We start from the raw sequence: 23,391 nt of genomic DNA, 5'->3' as shown, positions 1-23,391 counted from the left end.
CGTGATTAGAATATCAAATTAATAAGAGCTTTCAATATATATCGAAAATTTGCGGATAGAAGAATCACAGAGTTTATCAACGAAATATAATTTAAATCGATTAATAACCTAAATCATTTGTATATAAATTTTTGAAACATAATATATTATAATAGGATATTCAATATTAATGAAGAGATATTACGTTCTTTAATTTGATTTTTTTATCTTGATTGATTGATATTAATCTTATTTCCGATATCTTGTAGCCATTTTTAATATAAAATCGTATTTTTTGACGCTATAGCAAGCTCATAAATGCAGTGTCTTCTCTTAATGTTCTTCAACATGAAAAATAACATTTTTTATAACATTTTTTTTATATAATAATATTAATATTTATAACATTTTTTTATATAACAATATTATAATAATGATATCAATAATACCATAAATTCAACAAGAAGGAGCGGGAGGGGGAAGAGGGTTTCTGATCTTTTCCAATCTAAAATCCTAGCTTCCAATTTAAAAATCCCATAATATCAGTGACATAATAGCAGTATGAATAATTGATGATTTTTAGGAATTATTTTTAAGAATATTAGAAGTTGCTTTTGAAGTTCTTTTTGACGTTTTATATATATTTTTATTGATGTTTATATAAACACTGCATCAGTATTTTTAGTGAATATTTAGCTTTTTCTTGTTCGAGTCTCGCGCATAACATGTTAAAAAATGACATACTGCTCCTCACGTAATCGTCTGAAATAAAAGAAACTCGATCTCTTCATATATTTTGTAGAATATTTTCGAGATACTAAATCAAATTAAAATTTAAAAAATTTAATATTTTCCGGATCTTCAGGAAATGGAAAAATTTCAGAAAAATGAAATATCTAAAATTATAATAACATTACTTTTTTCTAATAAAATTACTCCTAATAAATTATTTTATTATTTCTAATAAAATTATTTTCTAATAAAATTATTATAAATTTTAATTTTATTTCTAATAAATATTGAACCGCGCATTTTCGAACAAAAAATAGCTAAAAATTCAAAAATATGACATGCCGTTTAAATGTCAATAAATTGATATTGACGTTTAATTTTCTTCAAAGAAGAAAATCCCTAAGATTCCTCAATTTTTCACGCTGCTGGAGCGACACTCGGGCGCTCGGACATCCGGGAGCGGCTGCGATCAATTGTTGCTCGCGCGGCCGGCGTTGTTGGCATTTAGCACGAGCGTGAGGTTCGTTCTGCACGTCTACACTGTATTAATTTGGTACAGTGCGTTGCCGCGGCATTGCTTATCCCTAAGCGAGTGCGGAAAAGAAGTTGCGCAAGCAAGCGTTGCTCATACCACTCGTACACGCGCGCCTAGTCCTTTACTATCTCTCTCTATCTCTATCTCTACCTCTCCCTCTTTCTCTCGTGTCTCCCGTCCCGCATCTATCTCGCTAGAGCGAATTTATACACGACCACGGTGCGTTCCCACGCCTTAGAGCATGCGAGAGAGCCCTGCTCTTGGAGCAAACCGCGCGCCAAACGATCCGCGCATGTAACCGATGTAACCGAAGCGAAGCGCGCGTCGCGAGAAAACTCTAGGAAAATCTAGGTCGTCTCCTGCGACGCCATTGTGCGCGTTTATCGGTTAATGACAAGCAACACGAGGAAAGTAGCGCTACGAAACGACGGGGAGCAAGGATCCGAGATGCCTCTCGAGAGATAAAGTTGCGGCTAATTAAATCGGCGAATTCAATTTCCGCAATTTAAGGGGTTATGCCTAATCATAAAAGTAAAAAAAATCGATTTTTACATTTTCTTGAAGTATATCATATTGAAAATATTTCCTCAAAGTTTCAAATTAATCGGATGCAAATTGACGGAGTTGTAAGTGTATGTTTCATGAAGCGCCAGAATGTATAACTTCGTTTAAACACGACTATAAAGCTTCAGCTCTGGTGTTTTGAGAGCTAGCGAGCCAATATATAAGGATTTAAATAAACTAAAATTATATGGGCCTGGAATAGATGATTCTGTGTAAATTAGAAAATCTGCATTTTATTTAAAAGTAAACTTGACACAAATCTTTTAAACGCGTTTTTCTCGAAATCACTCTTTCAAAGCCGGTGAGCAAGATATTTCGAAAACCGTTACACCGATTTGCTTGAAATTTTACAGGCTTCTACATATAAAAACCTAGTAGATGAACGAAGGATTTTCTTTTTTAATGAATACTTTTTTTTTTACTTAATAAAAAATGAGCAATTTTTAAATGGAAAAAGAATGTCTTAGTGTCAAATGGCTGCCATTTTGTCCCAAAACAATTTTTCAATTAATCCTTCGTTCATTTACTAGACAATTTCATACATTAACTACAGTTTATCGAATTTTTGATATCAGATGAATCAGCTTCGAATAGCACTGCTCACCGCGCAGCACTTTTTGAAAAACAATATCCGGGAGAATAGTTATAACTTTTGCATTTTTTAATATTTTATTTTTAAAAAATATAATAACATCCTTAATATTTGTACTTTTGAATAAAAATTTATTTGTAAAAAAAAATTATTACACTTTTCAAAAAAAATTCCCAAACATTATATGCTTTTTGGTCTGCTAACTAGGCATAACCCCTTAAAGATTTTTTGGAATAAAAATCACAGATATAATAATTTCAAACAAAAGGAATACCTGAAATATGTACGTTCGATCCCGAAATAATTGAAATTTTAAAAAATTTTGAAAATTATAATCCGAGAAAATCGGCGAGAATTTCGACGATCGCTGAAAAATCCGGTCCTAGGAGCCACAACGCGATTGTTCCCCCCCAGCGATCTTTCCCCCTCCGTCGATCACTTGTGCAACGCGATCTAGTTTCGAGTATCTTTCGCGGGGAAACCGGGAACGCGATCGGCGAGCATCGCGTTTGAGCAACTCGTCGCCTGGAGGAAATCGGATCGTGAAGTTCGACGATCTCGCAACGATTCCGAGGAAAAAGATCGAGTAGGGAAGGAAGGAAGGAGAGGGGAGGTGGGCTCGAGGGGGATCGAGGCTCGATCGAGGGGCTCCCTCGCGATCCACGCGCGGAAGATCGATCGAACGGGCTAATGAGGCCCAGCCCGATCACGACGATTTCGCCGATTCTGCGAATTCATTGACGATCGCCGAAGCGGCCGAACGGCCGCTCTCCGACCGATTATTTTCGCTCCTCTTTCATTTTTTTTTCTCGCCTGTTTTCTTCATTCAGACGGTCGGCCGATTCTCAATTTCGGCTTCGCCGAACGCGAAATTTGGAGTATTTATTTAAATTATATTATATTTAGAACACACACAACACAAACATTAATTTTTTTCAGCTTCAGAAGATTATCATTGAGCTAGTTGTATGTTTTACGTTAATAAACTTTGAATTAATTAGCTATTTAGTATTTAATATCGTCAATAATAACAAGCAAAATTTTTCTCTTTTAATTTTTAAATTAATATTCGTATTAATTAGAGTAAATTAATCATTTTTTTCGCAAAGATATAGACATATTATGAATTTTTACACATACACAATTATTTTATAATTGTCAATTCAAAGCTAATATTTACCGATCATTTTTTTATTCAGATAATTTTATACTTTTAATCATTTTTTTCGTAAATTTATTTTTCATAACTTTATCATAACTTATTTTAGCGTAAATTTTGGAAATAAGAAAGACTAAAAAAAGCAAAACTTTTTTTAAATCTTTATAAAACTTAGAGGATCCAAATGCCAGCTCTTGAATATCGGAATTGGTATCGAATATTAAAATTTAAAATTTAAAATATTCGATTCGTACAAAATTTATTTAAGAAATTTTAAAAAAAATTTTTTTAATTTAAAGAAATAGATTTTAAAGAATAAATCGTTGCGCGAGCATCAATGGTAAAATTGTTTATGTATCAAGATTGTTGAAAATAAAAAACGCTCCTCTTAAAGTCTGGCGAATCTCCAGGAAAGGTGGTTTTCGGAGTGAGTTTCTGGACGAAATAACGTCACGTTCGCGCAGGGTTATTTGCGCGTAACGTGGCATCTCCCGGATGCTTCCCGGTAAAAGAGGCCAAGGATCTTCTCGTGCTGGGAACAAGAGACCATCGGGCATTCGGGTTCAATCGATCGATCGAATTTCGCGGCGTGGAAAAGAAAAGAAAGAAGCCGAGTCTCGATCTTGGCATGAAAAAAAAAACGCGCCCCATTCCTCCTCGTCATCGGCCGCATCTTTTTTCATCCTCCTTTCGCGCTGGACGTAAGCAGGAATTGGTAAAATTTTACGAGCGCCTTTATACGCCGTAATAACATGCCCGCGGTCGAATTTTATCGCTTCATTTGGCCGAGATATAATTTCCCGCAACGTCACGTGTCTTCCTCTTTCTTTCCGAGTGATTCATCCCGCGAGTTTCACATCCAATTTTATATCCTTCTCCCTCCTTCTCTCTTTTCTCCCTTTGAATCTCGAATTTTAAGACGCTTAGAAGAAAAGAAACACGTTTGTTTTGATAAGAACGTCACGAGATTTCTCGCTGTCGTGTCATAATTAACACTCTCGGACCGGGATTTCGTCAATTTGCGCAACGCGACGACACGAAGCTAAGAGAGTACGAAAGTTTTTAGATTTTCGAATCCCCGGAATCTTGTTAAAAAAAGAATATGAGCCTGAAAGCGGTGGGAAACACAAAAAAGCGCGCATTATCCTCGTTGCGAAACTCGGCCGCGAGGCCGGCGTTTATGTCGTCGAAGCGAAACGCGAGCGAGTTATATCGGCGAGCTGATTGCAAAACTCCCGTGACGGGGCTGAGCAGGGGATGGCGAAGAAATGGAAACGCTGCGAGGGAATCGGAGGGATAGTCGCGATCGCGAAGTGATATCGGACAAATGAAGCAATAAAGTCCTCTCCAGCGAGCGAGCTAAGAAAGCCGGCGATGCTGTCCGAGAATTATGATGTAACGGTGTGTTCGCCGAGAGAAACAAACAGGTTCAGTAGGGAAGACACGACGAGCAGGTATTAATAGAGCATTTACTCGCCGGAGCGAATAGATTGCGAAGAAATTGGAACGCGTTGCGTAACTAGACGTTGCGTTCGCGCAGAAGAGGAAAAGGAAGTTATCAGGTCACGATGTATACGTCTCTCATCGGATTCCGAGTCAGGAATTTGGATACGTAAAAAATTTTACCATTGATGCTCGCGCGACGATTCGTTCTTTAAATTTTTTAAAATAAGGAATTTTGTAAATTTTTTTAAATTTCTTAAATAAATTTTGTATGAATCGAATATTTGAAATTTTCAATTTTCAGTATACTCCTTGGAAAACCTGGAATTTTCGGGGATTTTTTTTATACCTAGAAAAATCGGGAAATTATCATGGAATTTTATTGTAATTTAAGGATTTTTTTTTAAATTCTTTCTTTGATAATTTTGCTTTTATGAGTAATAGCCAAATGGATTAAGGGGGAGGGTTTAAAATATATATTATAAATAAACATCTCTGTCTCTGTTCAAATATTCAACGTTTTGACAAAATATTAAATGTGCAATATATATTTCTTATTTTTAATAATAAAGAAATGATAATGTTATATGCAAATGAAAAATGTTTACCTTTTGCAGAAGATATTTAATTTTTTTAGTACATTTGCAAATCTAATATATAAGTGGGTCCTGTTTTTCTCATATGAGTGAAAAATATTAGAAAAAATCTACGATAAAAAAACTTATTTTAAAAAGTTGCGTAAAAAAATCTTGAAAATATTCTCTTTATCTAAAATTTTTAACAAAAATTCTTGAAAATTCAGGGAATTTTCAGGGCATTTTTTTGCAAGATTTGAGTAGACATTTTGCAAGAGTTTTAATTTAATTTTATTTTATGATACATTTTTCTAAAGTCAATGTTTTCATGTGATAAAGTATCACGTATTATAAGATGTAAAATAAATATTAGAATTTTCATTCACAAGTAAAAATTTCGTTTTTTACGCGTTGATTTATCCCAAGATAAATTTAAATGTCTTAGAGATATTAATATCTTGAATCTTCGATAATCATACGCAAGAGATGATGTAAAATCCTATTCAAAGAGCAGCGGCAGATTCGGCTCGCGGACAAAATCGAAATATTTCGGGAGTGTTTTATGGCTAGTTTTACTGCCTAGCCATTTCAAGAAGATAGCCTTTTAAACCCACGGCAGCTTTCTCTGTCGTCGTTCCTCGCGCGCAATTAAAGGAGTCGATTTAATTAAAAAAAAGAGAAAAAATTATGGAACTGGCCGGGCAATTAAGGGGGCAAGTCCGCTTAACCCACTTACCGCAAACAATTAGATGCGAGAGAGTCGAGGAAAGAAAGAGAGATAGTGAAGGAAAGAGAGAGAAAGAAGAATGATTAAAAGTCAAGTTTACCGGTCACGGAATTTTAATCCGCCGAATCTCGCAAAAAGACAACGCGACATCTCAGAGATGTTTACTGCAGCGCATTTTTTTTCTATTGTATATAATTTCGATAAATATTTTATCAGTTTTTTTTCCTCAATTTTTTATACATAATTCGAATAACTTGAAAATGAATCGGATAAACAAGTTTCTTCAAATTAATCGGATAATTTATTTACGACTTCATTTAATATTGTATTCTATTAAATCCGTTGGTATAGTCATTAATTATAACCTAGTTCAACAAAAAAATAATTTTTCTCGAACATGCGAAAGAGAGAATAGATCGTTTCTCGCAACTTTTTCGTTATATTTATTTTAAACTCAAGGTTTTTTCAGATCGCTGAATACGAACCTGATGTAAAAAATTAATAAATTCAAAACATATACAAAATAAACATTTCTGCAGATATACAGGGTGTTTCTAAAACTATGTCGGAGATTTAAGGGCGTATTCTAGGAGTTAAAATAAGAAAGAAAGTTCATATAAATATGGGTCCAAAAATGCTTTTCCTTCGAGTTATAGCCCCCTAAAGTTGAGGGAAAAAATTTAAAAATGTATTGTCAAAACCACATAAAAATAAAGCTCATTATTAATTATTACGCTGTGCAAAACTTTAACGTTCTATGAAAACGTCTCCGAGAGTTACAATACATTTTTCGATTTTTTCCCTCAACTTTAGGGGGCTATAACTCGGAGGAAAAGCATTTTTGGACCCATGTTTATATGAACTTTTTTTCTTATTTTGACCCCTAGAATACGCCCTTAAAATCTCCGACATAGTTTTAGAAACATCCTGTATATAAATTTTATTTTGACAAAAATTCGATCATTTGTAATTTTAACATTCGCCATCGACATATTTTGCTGTTTTAAATCTGTCAATTTTGATATCACAGATTCATCTTTAGTGTTTAAAAAAATTAAATTTAAATAAACTTGAAAACAATTTTGTAGATTCTCATAATTTAATTGACAATTTTTTTTACAATATACTCCATATTAATTCTCATGAACGTCTTATTAAGTGACACAACAGGATCCTTATGAGAGCTAAAAGTCTTAACAATATATTTAACTTCAATAGCAAGAAAACTTCTCCAACATCTAAAACATGATAAAATACATAAAAATAGCGCATTTTTATTTAACTAAAAATTTTCTCAAAATTGTGAATGACAAACGTGATGGAGCAATTTAAAGACCGAAATATCGTATTCAGCGTAAAAAGAAACTATGATTGTTATCTTCCTTGTGTACTTTTTTGTTGAGCTTCGTAATTTACTTCCTAATTTAATGCTCTCTATATTTCATACACACTACTCGTTATCCATTTAATATTACACAAGTAATTTATAAGCAATTTATGGTGTCTCCCTCTCTCTCTCTCTCTCTCTCTCTCTTTCTCTGTCCCATGTGTATAGAATTGGGCGTGTTCTTGACGCGTGTACTCGCACGTGACGTTATTATGGCGTTACTCAGATTATCGGCATCGCGACAGGGAAGTACAACGTTTTATACACACATTATTGGCCGTTTAAAGGAGAAATGATAACGTCAGTTCGAATCTCTCGTGTCGTATCTTTTTCTCTTAACGCGTGGTCGCTCTTAATCGATGGCTTTACGATCGGGTTGCTTGAAAATTCAACGGTCCGGCTCTCCTAACAGTAAAACTGTCGTTCAATTACCCGCATAGATGTGTCTGCCCTAATGATCGGCCGTGTGACGGATACACGTTATCTCGCGGATACGACGGGAAATTATCTCGCTGCGACAAGCGAAACTACTTGCGAACGGCTAATAACGGATTGCACACCGTAGACGTTCTGTTACACGCCAGGTATCGAGAAGCTAATATATTCTCCTCTACAAAACCAGTTCATTATAATATTATCGTGTTAAGTATTCAATACCTTGTGAAGTGACCAAAAAAACTCGACGATCCCTTATTAAATTGTAATATTATAATATAACATAAATGCAGAGTCTCTTCCCGAAAAACCAACGAATGCTTGTTAATCGAGTTAATTTTAGATTTTTTTAGAATTTTTATAGAATTATTTATCAATTTTTTTATAATTTTTATAGAATTTTTATAGAATTTTTTTCTTAACAAAAATGCGGCATTTTTTCCCTAATTTTTATTTATATAAATCTCAATCTTTTTTCGATTTTTAAAAAAATAAATTAAAATCTCAATCTTTTTCCGATTTTTCAAAATTAAATTAAACTAACTCGATCTAATTAAGCTAAAATTAATCGATTAATGGCAACGAGGAGGGAAGAACGTTCGCATCGAATAAAACAATGTCGAAATAAACGAGTAAGAATTGAGGGGAAAAAACGACTTCTTGCGCAAAAACCGGAAAAATTTCACCGGAAAAAAAGATCGCCGCGAAGAAAGGATGGGAAAAAAATTCGGGAACAGAGCGAGACGCAAGAGACATAAATCGCGAGGCGCGCAAGGAAGATGTGACCGCGTGCGAGAAGGCGAATAAATAATATCGGACGCGGCGCTGTGAAAAAAAAAGAAAATAATAAATGGGCAAGCAATGCGAGAGAGAGAGAGAGAGAGAAGACGTCGGACTTTTTTTACGTCGTGTCTCTCTTTACATTCTGCGTGAAAAGAGGCAGAAGCGGATGCTCGGCCCAATTCCCGCTGCACGCGCGCGTAAAACGCGCTGAAACACTTTTCGCGATCACGCGCCACGCTACACTTACGAAATCGGCAGCATTGTTGAATCGAGAGAGGATGGAATAAATGGAGATCGCCTCCTAGAAAAGAGAGAGAGAGGGAGAGGGACGAGGGAGAAGACGTTGACTTATCCTCTCTTTAATTCTCCTTTAATCAGAAATTTGCAATTTTTTTCTGAATTTATAATTTGTGCTCGTCAAAATCTTAAAAAATTTTTCTTTAAAAAATTTGAATATTCTGATATATGTGTAATATAATTATGTACAGAGAAAGAGAGAAAAAGAGGGAGAAAGAGAGAATTAATTATCACATTATTAAATCTAAACTAAATAGAATTTTTAAATATATTAAATATCTTAACAATAATATATATAATTATAGAGAGAGAATAAGAAGAGAAATTGAGAGGTAATTGTTACACCATTAAATTTATAATAAATATAAAAATTTTAAAATATATTTAACATTCTAACAATAATTACGATATATTACAAGAGAAAGACAGAAATAATTATTATCTCATTAAATCTATGCAAATGGAATTTTTAAATATATCTATACATCTTGAAACAATAATATATAATTATAGAGAAAGAAAGAGAAAGAGATAATTATTACATTATTAAATCTATATCAATAGGATTTTTTAAAATATATTAAACATTTTTTAAATATATTTTTTAAATATATTAAACAGTTTTGACAGTAATATACAGGGTGTCCCAGACTTAGCGAACCAACCGACAGAATATATATAATTAATAATATGTATATATAATTAATAAAAAAAGAGAGTGAGAAATAATTATTATATTATTAAATATACAGGATATTAAATATATACACACATATACATGGAATTTTTATGAATATTTTGTTTTATATTTAAAAGAGATATATTTCTCTTTGTTCGTTTTGTTTTCCCTCAAATTCAGTTCGATGCATGAATAAGAAGCGAATTTTCCTGGCTAAATATGAAAGTCGACTACCGTGGAAAATAGCCGGCGGAACGATAATGCAATTGCGCGGATTTACAAACAAAGCCGCGTTGCGTTTTTTACAACGAGACCAACATTTTAAAGGCGCGGCTATCCCGACGAATTCGTCTCCCCGTATTCTTTCCGCGCTATCGCGAAATTCATCAAAACTGGAAAACGCATTTGCATCGCAGCGCGTTGCACGCGCGCATTTCGCGGTTTGCATTAAATCCCGTTAGAAAACGATCCGCGCGGCGGCCCTCGATTTCGAGAGGATGAGATGCTGCAAATTTTCTCGCACTTGCCGCCTTTATTCATCTTGTCACGTTGGCGGAAGATCTCTCTCTCTTTCTCTTTTTAAGTGCAGCTGGAGAGATAGCTCGCAGTTGCAGTCATCTTTTGGAATTTTAAGCTATTTAGGACAGCGTGTATTCTCTCCCTCTCTCGCTCCTTTTCTTTCTCTATCTACTGTAGTTTAATCCGCGCTGCATATCCGTCACGTTGCATATCGCTTCGTTGCACTTTTTCACAGCTCCGTTCGTGCACGAAACAGAACACGATGGATCGTTATCAGAACTACACTGTTTAGAATAGCAGAATAGGTCATCTGGAAATTTTAAGACACGCAGATACAATCTCAAAGTTGGTACAGGCAGCAGACCCGAAGTGCATTGTTGCAGAAAAAATTAAAAAAAAATTAAAAAAAAATAAAAATATTAAAACATAAATTCAAAATGCAAAATGCACTTGGGCAAAATATATTTTCATTAATTTCATTTTGCGTAAACCTTATATATTTTACAGATACAAATCAAGATTTTTTTTTAAATTGTAAAAATCATTTCTGAATTTCTTCCTTTTTTAAAAATATGTATATTTACTTCATATATTTTTTAAATAAAATAAATCTCTATCTCTTTTTATTTATCGATTACTTTCTAAGAGGACGGATTAACTAATTTACATTTTATTTCTAATTAATTAATTGAAATTACATAATTTGTATTTGTTTCAATTCAAATTGATTAATCCAAAGCGAAAAAATTAGGTTGTTTATTTCACTTTCGTATATATTTTCTCAGTTTAATATTTTACTTTGCCCCGGACACGAAGAGAGAACCGCGTCGTTATGCGTTGTGTCGCACGTGAGGAAAGGGGGACGCCGGTTGCGGGGGTTTGCATCGGGCACGTGCGCGGCCGACGATGCATCCTTGTCGCGTTTAGAATGCGTTTCATCCGTTACCGGGCGATTTCCATATTCGTATGGGAAACGACGAGCGAGCAGGTTTTTCGAGCCCCTCTCTCTCTTTTTCTCTCTTTCTCTGTCTCGCTTCGCTCGGCTTCAACGAGGCTGATGCGATACACGCTCGTGCATCAGGACTGCTCCTTATTCCGGGGTTCCGGGAGATACTTTACGTAACCTATGCAGGTCGCACGATGTCAACGCGTTTTTAATCCTGCGAAGAAGAACAGGACGGGAATAAAATTCTTTTTTATGGGATGGCAACGAATTTCCTCCCTCTCTCTGAAGTGTACACATTTGTGGCAAAAATATATATAAATATAAAAAAAGAAATTAGGATTTATATCGAATAAATTAATACAGTGGATATAAAGAAGTAAGAAGGAAGAAAATAATACAAGTGAGGGAAAAGTTAATTTTTTTTTTAGAAACTTAGATTTTATTTTCCGCTCTTATTCTCGAGGATCGCGTATTCTCGAGGATCGCGTCTTCACAAGTCGACGTTTAAATCAGCACGTGTTGTCAGTAAGTCATTATGAGAGTTTTTCGAAAGATGTCTTCGCCAACTTTTCAACCACTTTTGACAGCCGAGTTTCTCGCACGCGAAGTGCGTGCATATCGAGTACCTGGCGGGCGTTCTGAGAGAGATGCCGGTTAAGTAATTTAAGTAAAGATACAAATACACTCGACGAGAGACTCGAGATAAACTATGCCGAGGGAATCATAACCGCGCGGCGGATCGAGTGGGCTTCTCGCTTCGTGGAGCAATGTCTGAGTACGCTCGGTAAATTGTCTTCTTTATGGGCCGTTAGGCGAGCGCGGATAGTAGGAGTGCCTTTTTAAACAGCCGTCTGTGTTTTTTAAACGAACCGCACCGACCAACAAAAGCTTGTAAAATACGCGCCTCGATAAGCACCACTCGATCCTTGGATCTTTCAATCAAAGCGAAAGAACCTCGTATCTTTAAGTCGGATTATCTGTCAATTCTCTGCGAAGGCTCGCAAAATATTGAAGATATTAAACATTAACGTCGTCGTCAAGATTTAAAAATTTTATTAAAATAAATCACATATCTTATACAAATAATTTTATTTTAATATAAGTAATTTTTTATAAAAATAATAATTTTTTCAATTTTTTATAAAAATAATTTTTACAAAGTTCAATTAAAACATATATATAACTTGGAATAATATTTTAAAACTGTATCAAAAGTGAAATAACACAAAATTAAAATGATTAGTTAAAATATTACGATTATTTAAAATCGCCTCGAAATAATTTACAAAATTAAAATTAAAAATAATTTATAAATTTAAAATTAAAATTTATTAAAATATAATCTAATTATATAATAATTATATAATAATATATATTAAAATATAATCTAAAAATAAATAAAATTCTTAAGAATTTGAGTTTTGGGAGCGGCTAGTCCTCTTTGCATCACGAGGTAATTATAATTAAGATAGATGACGCGTTCCGACATAATTCGTGAAGGACATTAGCTTCGGAGCGCAATAATTTTCGGGATTCAAGTCGCTCGTTGCAAGTCGGGAGCTAATTAGTAATTAGCAATTAGGCCCACGTACAAAGCGCGGACCGAGATGCTTTTCTAGACCATTGTGGACTGAAATTGTCGCGTTCCATCTTAATCGTCCGCCGTTTCGTGTTGGAAGCAGCCTTTGTACACGCCTTCATAGTAATTCGAGCACGCAGTCGAGATGGAAGCTCTTCTCTCCATTTCTCAATAATTATCTCAGAATTGTTCTCTCAAAAAATAATCACGCTGGAAACAAAGTGTCTGCAACAGACGTGAAGTTGTTGTCTCTTGGTAACAACATTCCGCGTATTAATGAGCATACATAATTAACATTAATATGTTGAATGTCACTAAAGGATATAACAACGTTTGAATTTACCTAGAATTTAAAATTCAAATCAGAATTTATTTAGAAACACTCTCGATAATATTTTTATTTATAGCAATATATGATATACATCAGAAATTCCATGCTCCAAGTTGCAACATACAACTTTATAGGCACTTTATAGACTAGCTATGATATCATACACTGAATCTTAAAACAATATTGATTTTATGTCGATGATTCTTACAGAATTTCTGGAGAAATAAATATAAGAGAGAAAGAAAGAGAAATAGAAGGTGTGTCTATTCTCTGAAAAAACTTTCAGAAACTTTAAAGTATGATCTAAAAATAAATTAAATTCTTAAGAAATTTTCGAAGATTTCTTTTGTATTTTCTTCTGGAAAAATTAGGAAATTTTATTAGAAAATGAATACGAAAAAAAACTTATATTTTAGAAGGTTACATCAGAAAAATCTTTAAAATATTTTCTTTATCTGTGGAATTTTTAAGAAAGAAAAACCGAAAGATCAGAAATTTTTTTTACGAAATTCGAATATATGTGTAAACACTCCCCTGAGGGAAAATTTAAGAGAGAGCTTTTGAAATCATTTTATACACAACATATTTTCGGAATATGTGATATTTTATATCGAAATAAAATTTTGACAACGTGTTATATATTCATATTTATTTTATATCGCGTTTTTTATTAATTCTAATACCTTGTTACTGTTGCTAAACGATTGCAATTGCGGAGAGATCAAAAGAATTTTCTCTCTTGTTTTTGCGAAATCCCATTTAATCGCTCTGAAGGTGCGTATAACGTTTATATTTGTTGCGTGTGCGTACGCAAGCCAGCCATGTACGAGACGACGGAAGTCATCCAGCAGTAACGCGACTCAGCATTGTAATTAGTCCTGGTTACAAATCTTATTTCCCCGTTTTGTTTCTCCCGATTAACGATCTCTCTTCCGAGAGTCGAGCAACGCTCCGCTCCGGCAGCGCCAAAATCAGAGAAAGCGGAGCGTTATTATGTCCGATGCTTTAATTGAACGCGTCGGAATTTCGGGAAATCGCCGTCAAAGATCCGTAGACTCGCTTTCTTCGTCTCGTTTACTTCTCGCGCAAGAAACTCTCTCGCTTCGCGAAATGATTTCTAAAATATCTCATCGGATTCGATTAACATCAAGGAAACAATTGACATAATTAATCGTGATTAATATAAATGTTGTTTGCGCAATTATTATGCAAACAAAATATTCAAAAAAGTTGAAAGATTTAAGATACAAAATCTTCCAATTTCGGATTTCGCAAAAATATTTAATTTTTGGAAATACATATTATTATATTTTATATTATATAATTTATATAATATTTTAATATAATATATATATATATATATATATATATATAATTTATATAATAGTTATATAATAATTATATAATTTATATTAATGTTATATAATATTATATATATTAAAATTATATAATTTATATTATATAATATTATTACATAATATTATATATTAATTGATATAATTTATATATATATTTATAGAGATATTTTATATATTTTATTTGCAGAATATTATTATATTTTATTTTATTGATATATTTGATATATTTTATTTATAAATTAATATAAAAAATATAAAAAGCGAGAGAGAAATCATTTCATATTTTAATTTCTATGAATTCAAAAACTCTCAGTCTGGCATCTCCAAGAATTTTCATTTTTCTAAAAATTTACATGATAAAAATGCGTTACGTTTTTTATGTTATGAACTCAGTCGCGTTTCGATAAAACTAAATTTTTGGAAAATTTCTAGTACAAAATATGAGCGACGCGTCTCTCGGAAAGATGCATCGAATCGCAGCGGAATGGAAGAGAAATAGAGAGAAAGAGAGATGCATGTGTTACGCAGGGTGCATTTAAAATCAACTTGACATCCGCTTTATTCCTTTAGTCTTTGGTAGCGAAGGAATTCGTGTCCCTCTGTCCGCATACGAAATCCCACGGTCGCCATTGTGCCGGCCTTTATATTCATTTCGGAATACAAAGAGCGCCACGAATGTAAAAGTCGCGGCCACGGATTCTGAGATCCTCGACTCGGAATCCTTTGAATCTCCTCTTTGAGACCTCGAATTTTCTCTGCCTTTTCTCGAGCCTCTTCTCGAATTTCTAGATATCACATTTTAGTATTTTTTCCATACTCAAAATTTCTGCAACCTTTGCTGTGTCTTGTCTTTGAAATCTTGAATCAAAAAATAATAGAAGCTTGTCAACGATTTTTGAAAAATATCAAAACTCTAGAATATAGAATTATTAAAATATAGAATCTCAATAAATTAAATTTCAGGGATTTAATATTTATATTTTAATAACTCTAGAATACAGAATTATTATAATATAGAATCTCAATATATTAAATTTCAGGGATTTAATACCTATTATATTTTAATAACTCTAGAATATAGAATTATTAAAATATAGAATCTCAATATATTAAATATCAGGGATTTAAAATATAATACTTATATTTTAATAATTTTAGAACATAGAATTATTAAAATATAGAATTTGAATATATTAAACTTTGGAGATTTAATACCTATTTTAATAACTCTAGAATACAGAATTATTAAAATATAAAATCTCAATGTATTAAATATCAGTGATTTAATACCTATATTTTAATAACTCTAAAATACAGAATTATTAAAATATAGAATCTCAATATATTAAATTTCAGGGATTTAATACTTATATTTTAATAACTCTAGAATACAGAATTATTAAAATCTCATTTAATAGAATCTCAATATATTATATTAATCAATATATTAAATTTCAGGAATTTAAAAATTTTTTTCAAACTTTGTAAAAACATATTTTTTTATTACGGGATAAGAAGTATCGCCGGAAAGAAAGAAACTCTATACTCGTTCCACCGGAATCGATCTGGCGACGATCGATTTCGCCGTGCGAAACATGCCGGAACACCTGTCCGAATTCCAGCGATTCCGGTTTTCTATTTCACGTCCGTCGATTTCGCAAGCGCAGGCGCAAGACGAGGGAACCGAAAAATCGCTGACATAATTTCCTAGACCGAAGAAAAGGAGGGAATCGTTGAGAGGGCAGAGAGAGAGAGAGAGAGAGAGAGAGAGAGGGGGATGAGACGGGGAAGGAGGAATATCGCGGGGTGAACGCCTTCGAGGTGCATTAAAGTCGTATTAAGGCCGTCCCGGTGTTAGCGATTGCTTATTCTCGACGATAACTAGTCTCGAGTGGACTTTACACACAGTTTGCACGCACGTGTGTGCGTGAGTGCGTGTGCTCGATCATGCAAATTCCTAAATCGCCGGAACAAGTGTCACGGGTACGCGTATTATGAAGTGGCGTTGCCGCTTGCGGCCTTGAGGGCCCCCCTTTCTCCCCCCGCGGTTTTATTGTGCCACGCAAGAGCGCAATTTTAATTCCACGATTGCCTTTTGAATTCTCCGCGCCGCGTGATCCTTATATTTCTCTCTTTAACGCGTCCTTTCTCTCGCGAGTATCCGACCAAGTATTAGTCAGAGATTGCTATCCCACTTTCGTATCCCTTTTAATTCCTTTTCATTATATTTCACGTGATGCGAAGTGGATAAAGATAGACGGATCTTTTTACTCCGTTTTATTTCCTTTGTATTTGTAGCAATTTTTTAATTCCCATACAATTCTCCGATGATTGATGAATTTTCACACATCCTTATCTTTACTTTTCGTCAGTTTTTCAATTTTCTTTCTCAGAAATAAGGCAATTATATAAAATAAACATCAAGCGTTAACATCAAGTAAACATCAAGCGTAAACATCAAGTTTGACGTTGAAGATTGTAAATTCAATTTTTTATTCTTATTAATTCTATTAATTTATCTGGCATCGAAATAAGGTTTAAAAAAAAGATTTCGAAACTTTGTATGTTTTTTCGAACGAGCGAAAATTTAGTCCCGAACGAGTTTTAAGCAGCTTGATATTTCTCGCAACTTGTTTTGATACGAGCAAGAGGTACTTTCCATGCCGTGAGCATTAAGTAGACACCTGAGAAAAGTGTACACGCGAAACATGGTCGCCGTATTTTATGTACGCTTGTCTGTCTGTGACAAATAACAAAAATGAAAGAAAGAAAGATAGAGAGGGAGAGAGAGAGAGAGAGAGAGATAGGGAGAAAGGGAAAAAACTGAACCGTTAAATCTCTCAAACATCAAAGCCAAGAACAAATAATTTTTTTTTTTTTCCCCGAATATATACAAGGTGTTTCGAAATTTTGAATTTTCGAATTATCTCGGCGATTGCGAGTATTCTTGCATTAAAAGGTCTCTCTTCTCCGCTCATTCAAATCCCCGACGCTTTATATAACTGAAGACGATGACAATATTATAATCGCACTCGGCAATTAGCGAACTAATGCTATCGTATTAAATTTATTCGATGTAAACCGAGCCTCTTTTTCTCTTCCTTCTTTGTTTCGCCGATCGCGTATCGCGATTGTGCGATGCAAATGTCTTCATCCGCAATCGCGATCGCGCGGCTGCAACGCTTAAATACGATAAATATCGATCGTGAAGTAATTCCGTTTACGGGATTCATGAATAATGCATCGTGTCGTTTTTTTAGCCTAAAAGAGCGACACAATTACCCCGGGAATTAATTAATGACAGTCGCTAACCGGTCGAATAGAAATACTTAACATTATCCATCCAACAGATATATGTAAATGTGTCAAATAACATCATACTACATTTTTTTTAAAGCTTAAGATTTTTAAACATTTTTTAGATTAAAAAATTTTTAAAAATCAGAGAAATGGAAAACTTATCGAAACTTTTACGTTCTAGATACGAGTGAGAATGAGACACACATACAGTGTATTTACGATACAAGAACAAGTCTGAAACGAGACCGATCGAGAGTGTCGCGTTCGTTTGGCGAGTGCGATTTATTTTCTTCCTCCCTCCCGTGGCCCGTACGTTGGCGAATTTATTTTTAGCGACGGTGACAAGAAGCGAGGCACGGATCGATCGATACCGCTAGACGATTACTCAATCAGCGACATTGATCATTACTCACGGACCGTTCCTGTCTGTAACTTCCTCCAAGGACGAGGGTAGCGCGCGTGCGCGACGAAATAAACAAATAAAGGAACTCCCGACCCGTTACAACAGAGCGGCGTTAATTCCTTGCCTTTTTATCCTCGCGATGCATCGTTCGCAACGCCTTTTTTCCAACGTAATCAGTCGAATCGATCGATCGGACCGATGACGCGGATATCCTGTATCCCAAGGACCCTCGCGCAACCTTCTCGCGAGCGCGAAAACATTTTCGTACATGAAAAAAGAGGAACCTTGGACGTGAAGTCAAATAAAGTCCGATGGGATTTTATTGGACGGCAAGGCAGTCAAGAGTCTCATTCCGAGAGCTATATAAATATTGTATATCACTGAAAAATATATTATATCTCAGGTATCGAGAGATACATTTGTTATTTTTTGATACACGTTGGTTTATGATTTCAACGGAAATTCGCTCAATCGAGAATCGAAAATTGTTGACTGGTGCTTGCGATTGATAGATCGGGATTCGAACGGCAACTTCGATCGACGATCGCGATATCAGGATCAGGATTTGCTTATAAAATAGTTGCAACGTCCTTGAAGGTTAATTACCGGTTACGCTCGATTGCGCGATACGCCTTTCGATCGCCGCGCGAGATTCTCAATTCTTCAATATGCGCGCTCCGATTTATCCCGATGAATTTCTTTTTTTTTTTTCTGAATCGACACCAAATCACTTTATCGTCGATAAAAAAAGAGCTAATGCAGACTTGATCGCAGATAAATCATTGCTTGAATGGTGTTAATCATGGACTATCGTTATTAATATTACGGTATATTAATTACATTAGAACAGTTAGTATGGAAAGCCAGCAAGATCAAGAGAAAGGAAGAAAATAATTTTATTCTATTTTATTTTATACGGTGGGTTTTTATTAATCAGTGAGTCGCCTTTACTTTTTTATTATCGTTATGCAACACTGTTTTATCATCCTATTCTATCGCATATGTCCCCTCTTTTCATTCTTCAGAATTGTAGGAGTCGCATAATTTTAATTTTTTTCATATGCCTGCAAATTATTTGAGCAATTATTGCAAATTTTTCTTATTATTTTAATTTGTGGCTAGTGTTTTATTGCTTTTGATTTATTTATTACTTTATACTTTGGGAGAAAACAATTCTATTTATTTGTCTCGTGAATTTTTATTTATTAATTAATTAGTGTTTATTCTTTTATTATTACCAGTTTATACAACACATTATTTTATCATACTGTTTGATTACATATTTAACTGAATATCCTTTCTTTTCTATTCTTTAAAATTATAAATAGAAATTACACACTTTTAATTTTTTTAAATATTTGCAAATTACTTGAGCAATTATTCTTTAACTTCTTATTATTTTAATTTGTTGCTAGTATTTTAGTATATTTTTAATTGCTTAATATTACTTTGTATTCTACGATATATTTTGGGAGAAGTTAATTATTGCTGTTGTCTCGTCGATTTTTTCATCCTATTTTCCACCCCGTCGCGACGCTGCAATCAAGAAAATAAGGGTACAACTAACGACGTGAAAGTCCGGTACGCGAGTCGAAGTAGGCCTCGGTAATTTTATGAGCGCGCGGGCTGACCCTTAATTCGAACAATGACTAAAAAGAAAAAGTATTACGATAATGTACAGTTAAGCGCCGGGGACCTCTCGGGTCCGAGTCGTCTTTTTCGGGGTCTACTTGACCAGGTCTACTCGAAATCCGATCTCCCCTTTTCCCCTCTTCGCCCAGATTATTCTTCGTTCTTCTTATAACAGTATTTGCGTACACAATATGATGACGCTCGACGAAATCTAACAAGGTCTAAGAGAGCATTCGACAGAGATTTCTGCGCAAAAGAAATATTTCAGATTCTGGTTAACGAACGAGCACAGGAGTCATTAATTATTAATGCATTAATTATCCTCAAGGTAATCACTGAATATAAATCAAAGTTCCTTTTGCAAAATTATGTGAAAAACAAACTCTAGAAGAAAATACTTCAAGGTACAATAATTCCAGAATGAATTCTTTGCACTAATTAATTTCAGAAATTTAAATTCTTTATTAAAATGAAAATAGGAATATTCTTTATCTTATAAAAATATTTTTCATACTTGATAAAGAACCCCGATTTTTATTAGAATTAATCAAACAGCTAATGTTTTAATATTTGGATATTTTGAATTCGAAATTTAAAGAGAGATTATATTTTACTCGCAATAAAATTTATATTCGTTAAGAGCGCCTGTCCTAATTTTTGCACGTGCCCCGGCGAGGGAAGAGGAAGAGGGAGGGAGGGAGGTGAGGGAAAAAAAACGAGGAGATTGTTTTGCGCGCGATAAATATTCATGAGCGTTGAATTTTCTCCGGCAGGATGATAAATCGAGTCCTCGAATCGCGAGATGAGTCAGTGCGTAGAACGAACGTGCACGCTCGCTTCCTCCTTCGATATCCCGAAAATATTGGGCCCGTTCTCGGGACGCGCCACGAAGTGATAAATAGTGCCGGTGGGACGAATAAATTGCTCCCTTAATCGTCGCTCCTTCTCTCACTCTCTCTCTCGCCTCCGTTTTTTTCCTCCACCTCCTCTTAATTAAATATTATGTAAAGCGGAAGATGCAAACAACTCAACCGTAAACACGTCCGCGCGATTTACGCCCGCTAATGGGTCAGTCGCGATATACTGGAGGACCCTACCCTCCTTCGCTCGCCTTCAATTTAAAACGATGAACGCACCGTATCTGCATAATGTATAATCACAACTTTCTTCCCGGATAATTTCTTAAGTATTTTTTATCATTGATTTATTTGTTAGCTCGCGTAAATTATCACGTTATATATATATTATCACGTTATATATTTATTTATTTATTTATATAATTATTCAATAATTTATCTATCTATTTAATCATATACATTATTTATTTATATAATTATTCAATAATTTATTTATCTATTTAATCATATATATTATTTATTTATATAATTATTCAATAATTTATTTATCTATTTAATCATATTTTTATTCATTTATTTATTTATCTATTTAATTATCTGTGCATAATTAAAATAGATAATTATATATATTTATTTATTTAATTGTATTATAAATGGGAAAAAAATTTCTTTAATATAAAAAAATCATGTTACAAATATTAAAAATATATTAGAGAAATATATCGGAAAGACGCAAAGAAATTCAAAAAACTTGAATTACATTAACAAAGCTAAAAAGATACATATTAAAAATATATTATTTAATTCCTGAAGATTGATGGATTCATTACGATCGACCTTTCTTAACTAATTCCACCTTTCCTCTTTATTAATGCAAGAATCGAATGCAGGAGAAAGAAGATTGAGAACAAACTTTTTTCCATCATTCCACATCTGCGTGAATCACGATGATTCACGCAGAGACTTATTAATTATTTCTGCGTACTAGATGACTTCGTCATTTGTCCCTTGCTCGATGATTTCTTTCTCGGCGCTAGATAAACATGAAAAACAATTAATTATTTCCCCCGTGGTAATTTTCATTTGCGTCTAACGACCCTCTCTCGGCCGGGGAAGGGGGTTTCTAATTTTTCTCCCGAGAAGCAAGGACTCGAAAGGGTCAACAGGGCGTCAATAAGGCGTAAGGGCCTTGAAGGAGACGATCGGGTCGGTCGTTAAGATCGCGGGGGGGCGTCCCGGCGCCGGGATACCAGCTGGGGATCCGAGATACTGGCAATTTGTTATCCGGCAGCGTGACGAAATGCGTAATTACGCGCCGCTAAGAGCGCGGATAATTTTCAGAGCGTTCGCGTGCGAAAAAGTATACGCGCATCATTAATCTCGCGAAACGCGGGGGGGAAAGGGGGGACAGAGAGGGAGAGAGAAAAAAGATCGATAATTATACGCGCCGCGGAATATCGTAAATCAGCGATTAGAAAAGCGCGACTCCGATGATTTCTATCGAGACCTCGTGAAAGCAGCCGCTCGTCGTGGATACGGCGCGTTTGGAGCAGCATCTCCAGAGACGTATCGGCCATTTACATAATAAGATGTCCGCGCGAGATACTTTGTCATCAGTCGCGCGTAAATACGCTTTGTGATTGAGAGAGAGAATGCATGTAAAAATTTTATAAAAATACGTCTCAAATATATTGTAAAAATCTCGGAATTATTTTGAATAAATTGGTATTTCTGGGGTAAACTCTTGTGATCCTCTAATCTGAATTTTTTTAAATTAAGAGAAAATTGAGTATTTTAGAATGAAAATTGTTTTAAGTCGAGCAACGCGATGATAAGCGAGCTTTTCGATTTTGGTGCACGTATGCAATAAAATAAAAATCGAATAATAATATTTACTAAAAATCTAAAAATATTAATTAAAATTTTAAATATTTATAAAAATTTTAAAATATTAATTTAGAGAATTTTATTATCAATTTTAATATTTGCTATAGAGAACTAATATTTACTATAGAGGTTTCCTATGGAAAGTGGGAGCTGTTTTAAAAATACTTTATAACAGTGGCCAAAGGCTCGTATTGGCCTTGTTATCGTTGGTCGGATTTGTTCCGAGATAAGCGAGAAAAAATTATATTTTACATATTTCTTAATTTTTATTTTAAATCAATAATAAATCTTTGTCGGCCCGAAAATAATTTCACGCAAATTAAATTAACAAAAATACGAATTTAAATTAGTATTTAACAGTTAAATAATATTTAATTTTATTAATAGAGTGAGATAATATATATGTTTTTCATTCAAAATTCTCTCTCTTCTCTTCCTTTTTCTGTCTTTCCTGTATATTTGATTTAAGCTTTTGAATTTTTTATTAAATATTATTAGTATTGTTTGGAGTACATTTTAAGTTGAGAATAAGCTTGTTTGCGATGAGTAATAATCTCACTTTACCATATTAGAAATTAAGTATCTTGTTCCGTGCTAAGGTTAACAGTTATGATGAGAAAGGTTGCTTCGTACGAAAATGACATCATTGTCGAGGTAAATTCATCAATGACAGGTATTGATTCATTGCCGCT

General features: G+C 34.1%; 2 protein-coding genes across 5 annotated transcripts in view; one reads left to right on the top strand and one right to left on the bottom strand.

Annotated features, from left to right (window-relative positions):
• Positions 1–18,737, top strand: part of LOC145968807 (uncharacterized) — a 34,286-nt gene extending 15,549 nt beyond the window's left edge. The window contains exon 5 of one of the 3 annotated variants that reach the window (XM_083094614.1): positions 18,102–18,737. Coding sequence is in view for 2 of the 3 variants with exons in the window: in XM_083094613.1 (XP_082950739.1) it covers positions 8,134–8,362 (229 nt within the window). In the remaining variant the exon portion in view is untranslated. Of the gene's footprint in view, positions 1–8,133; positions 8,537–18,101 lie in introns of those variants that run through there. The other 2 variants (XM_083094613.1, XM_083094612.1) reach the window with 2 other exon arrangements.
• Positions 1–23,391, bottom strand: part of LOC145968805 (uncharacterized) — a 58,385-nt gene that overhangs the window by 13,643 nt on the left and 21,351 nt on the right. The window lies entirely within an intron of this gene.

This window comes from Camponotus vicinus, unplaced genomic scaffold (genome assembly GCF_025532165.1).
Source record: "Camponotus vicinus isolate PSW18456_S1 unplaced genomic scaffold, iyCamVici1.0 SCAF_3, whole genome shotgun sequence".
NCBI lineage: Eukaryota > Metazoa > Arthropoda > Insecta > Hymenoptera > Formicidae > Camponotus > Camponotus vicinus.
This window is presented reverse-complemented; position numbering and strand designations above follow the sequence as displayed.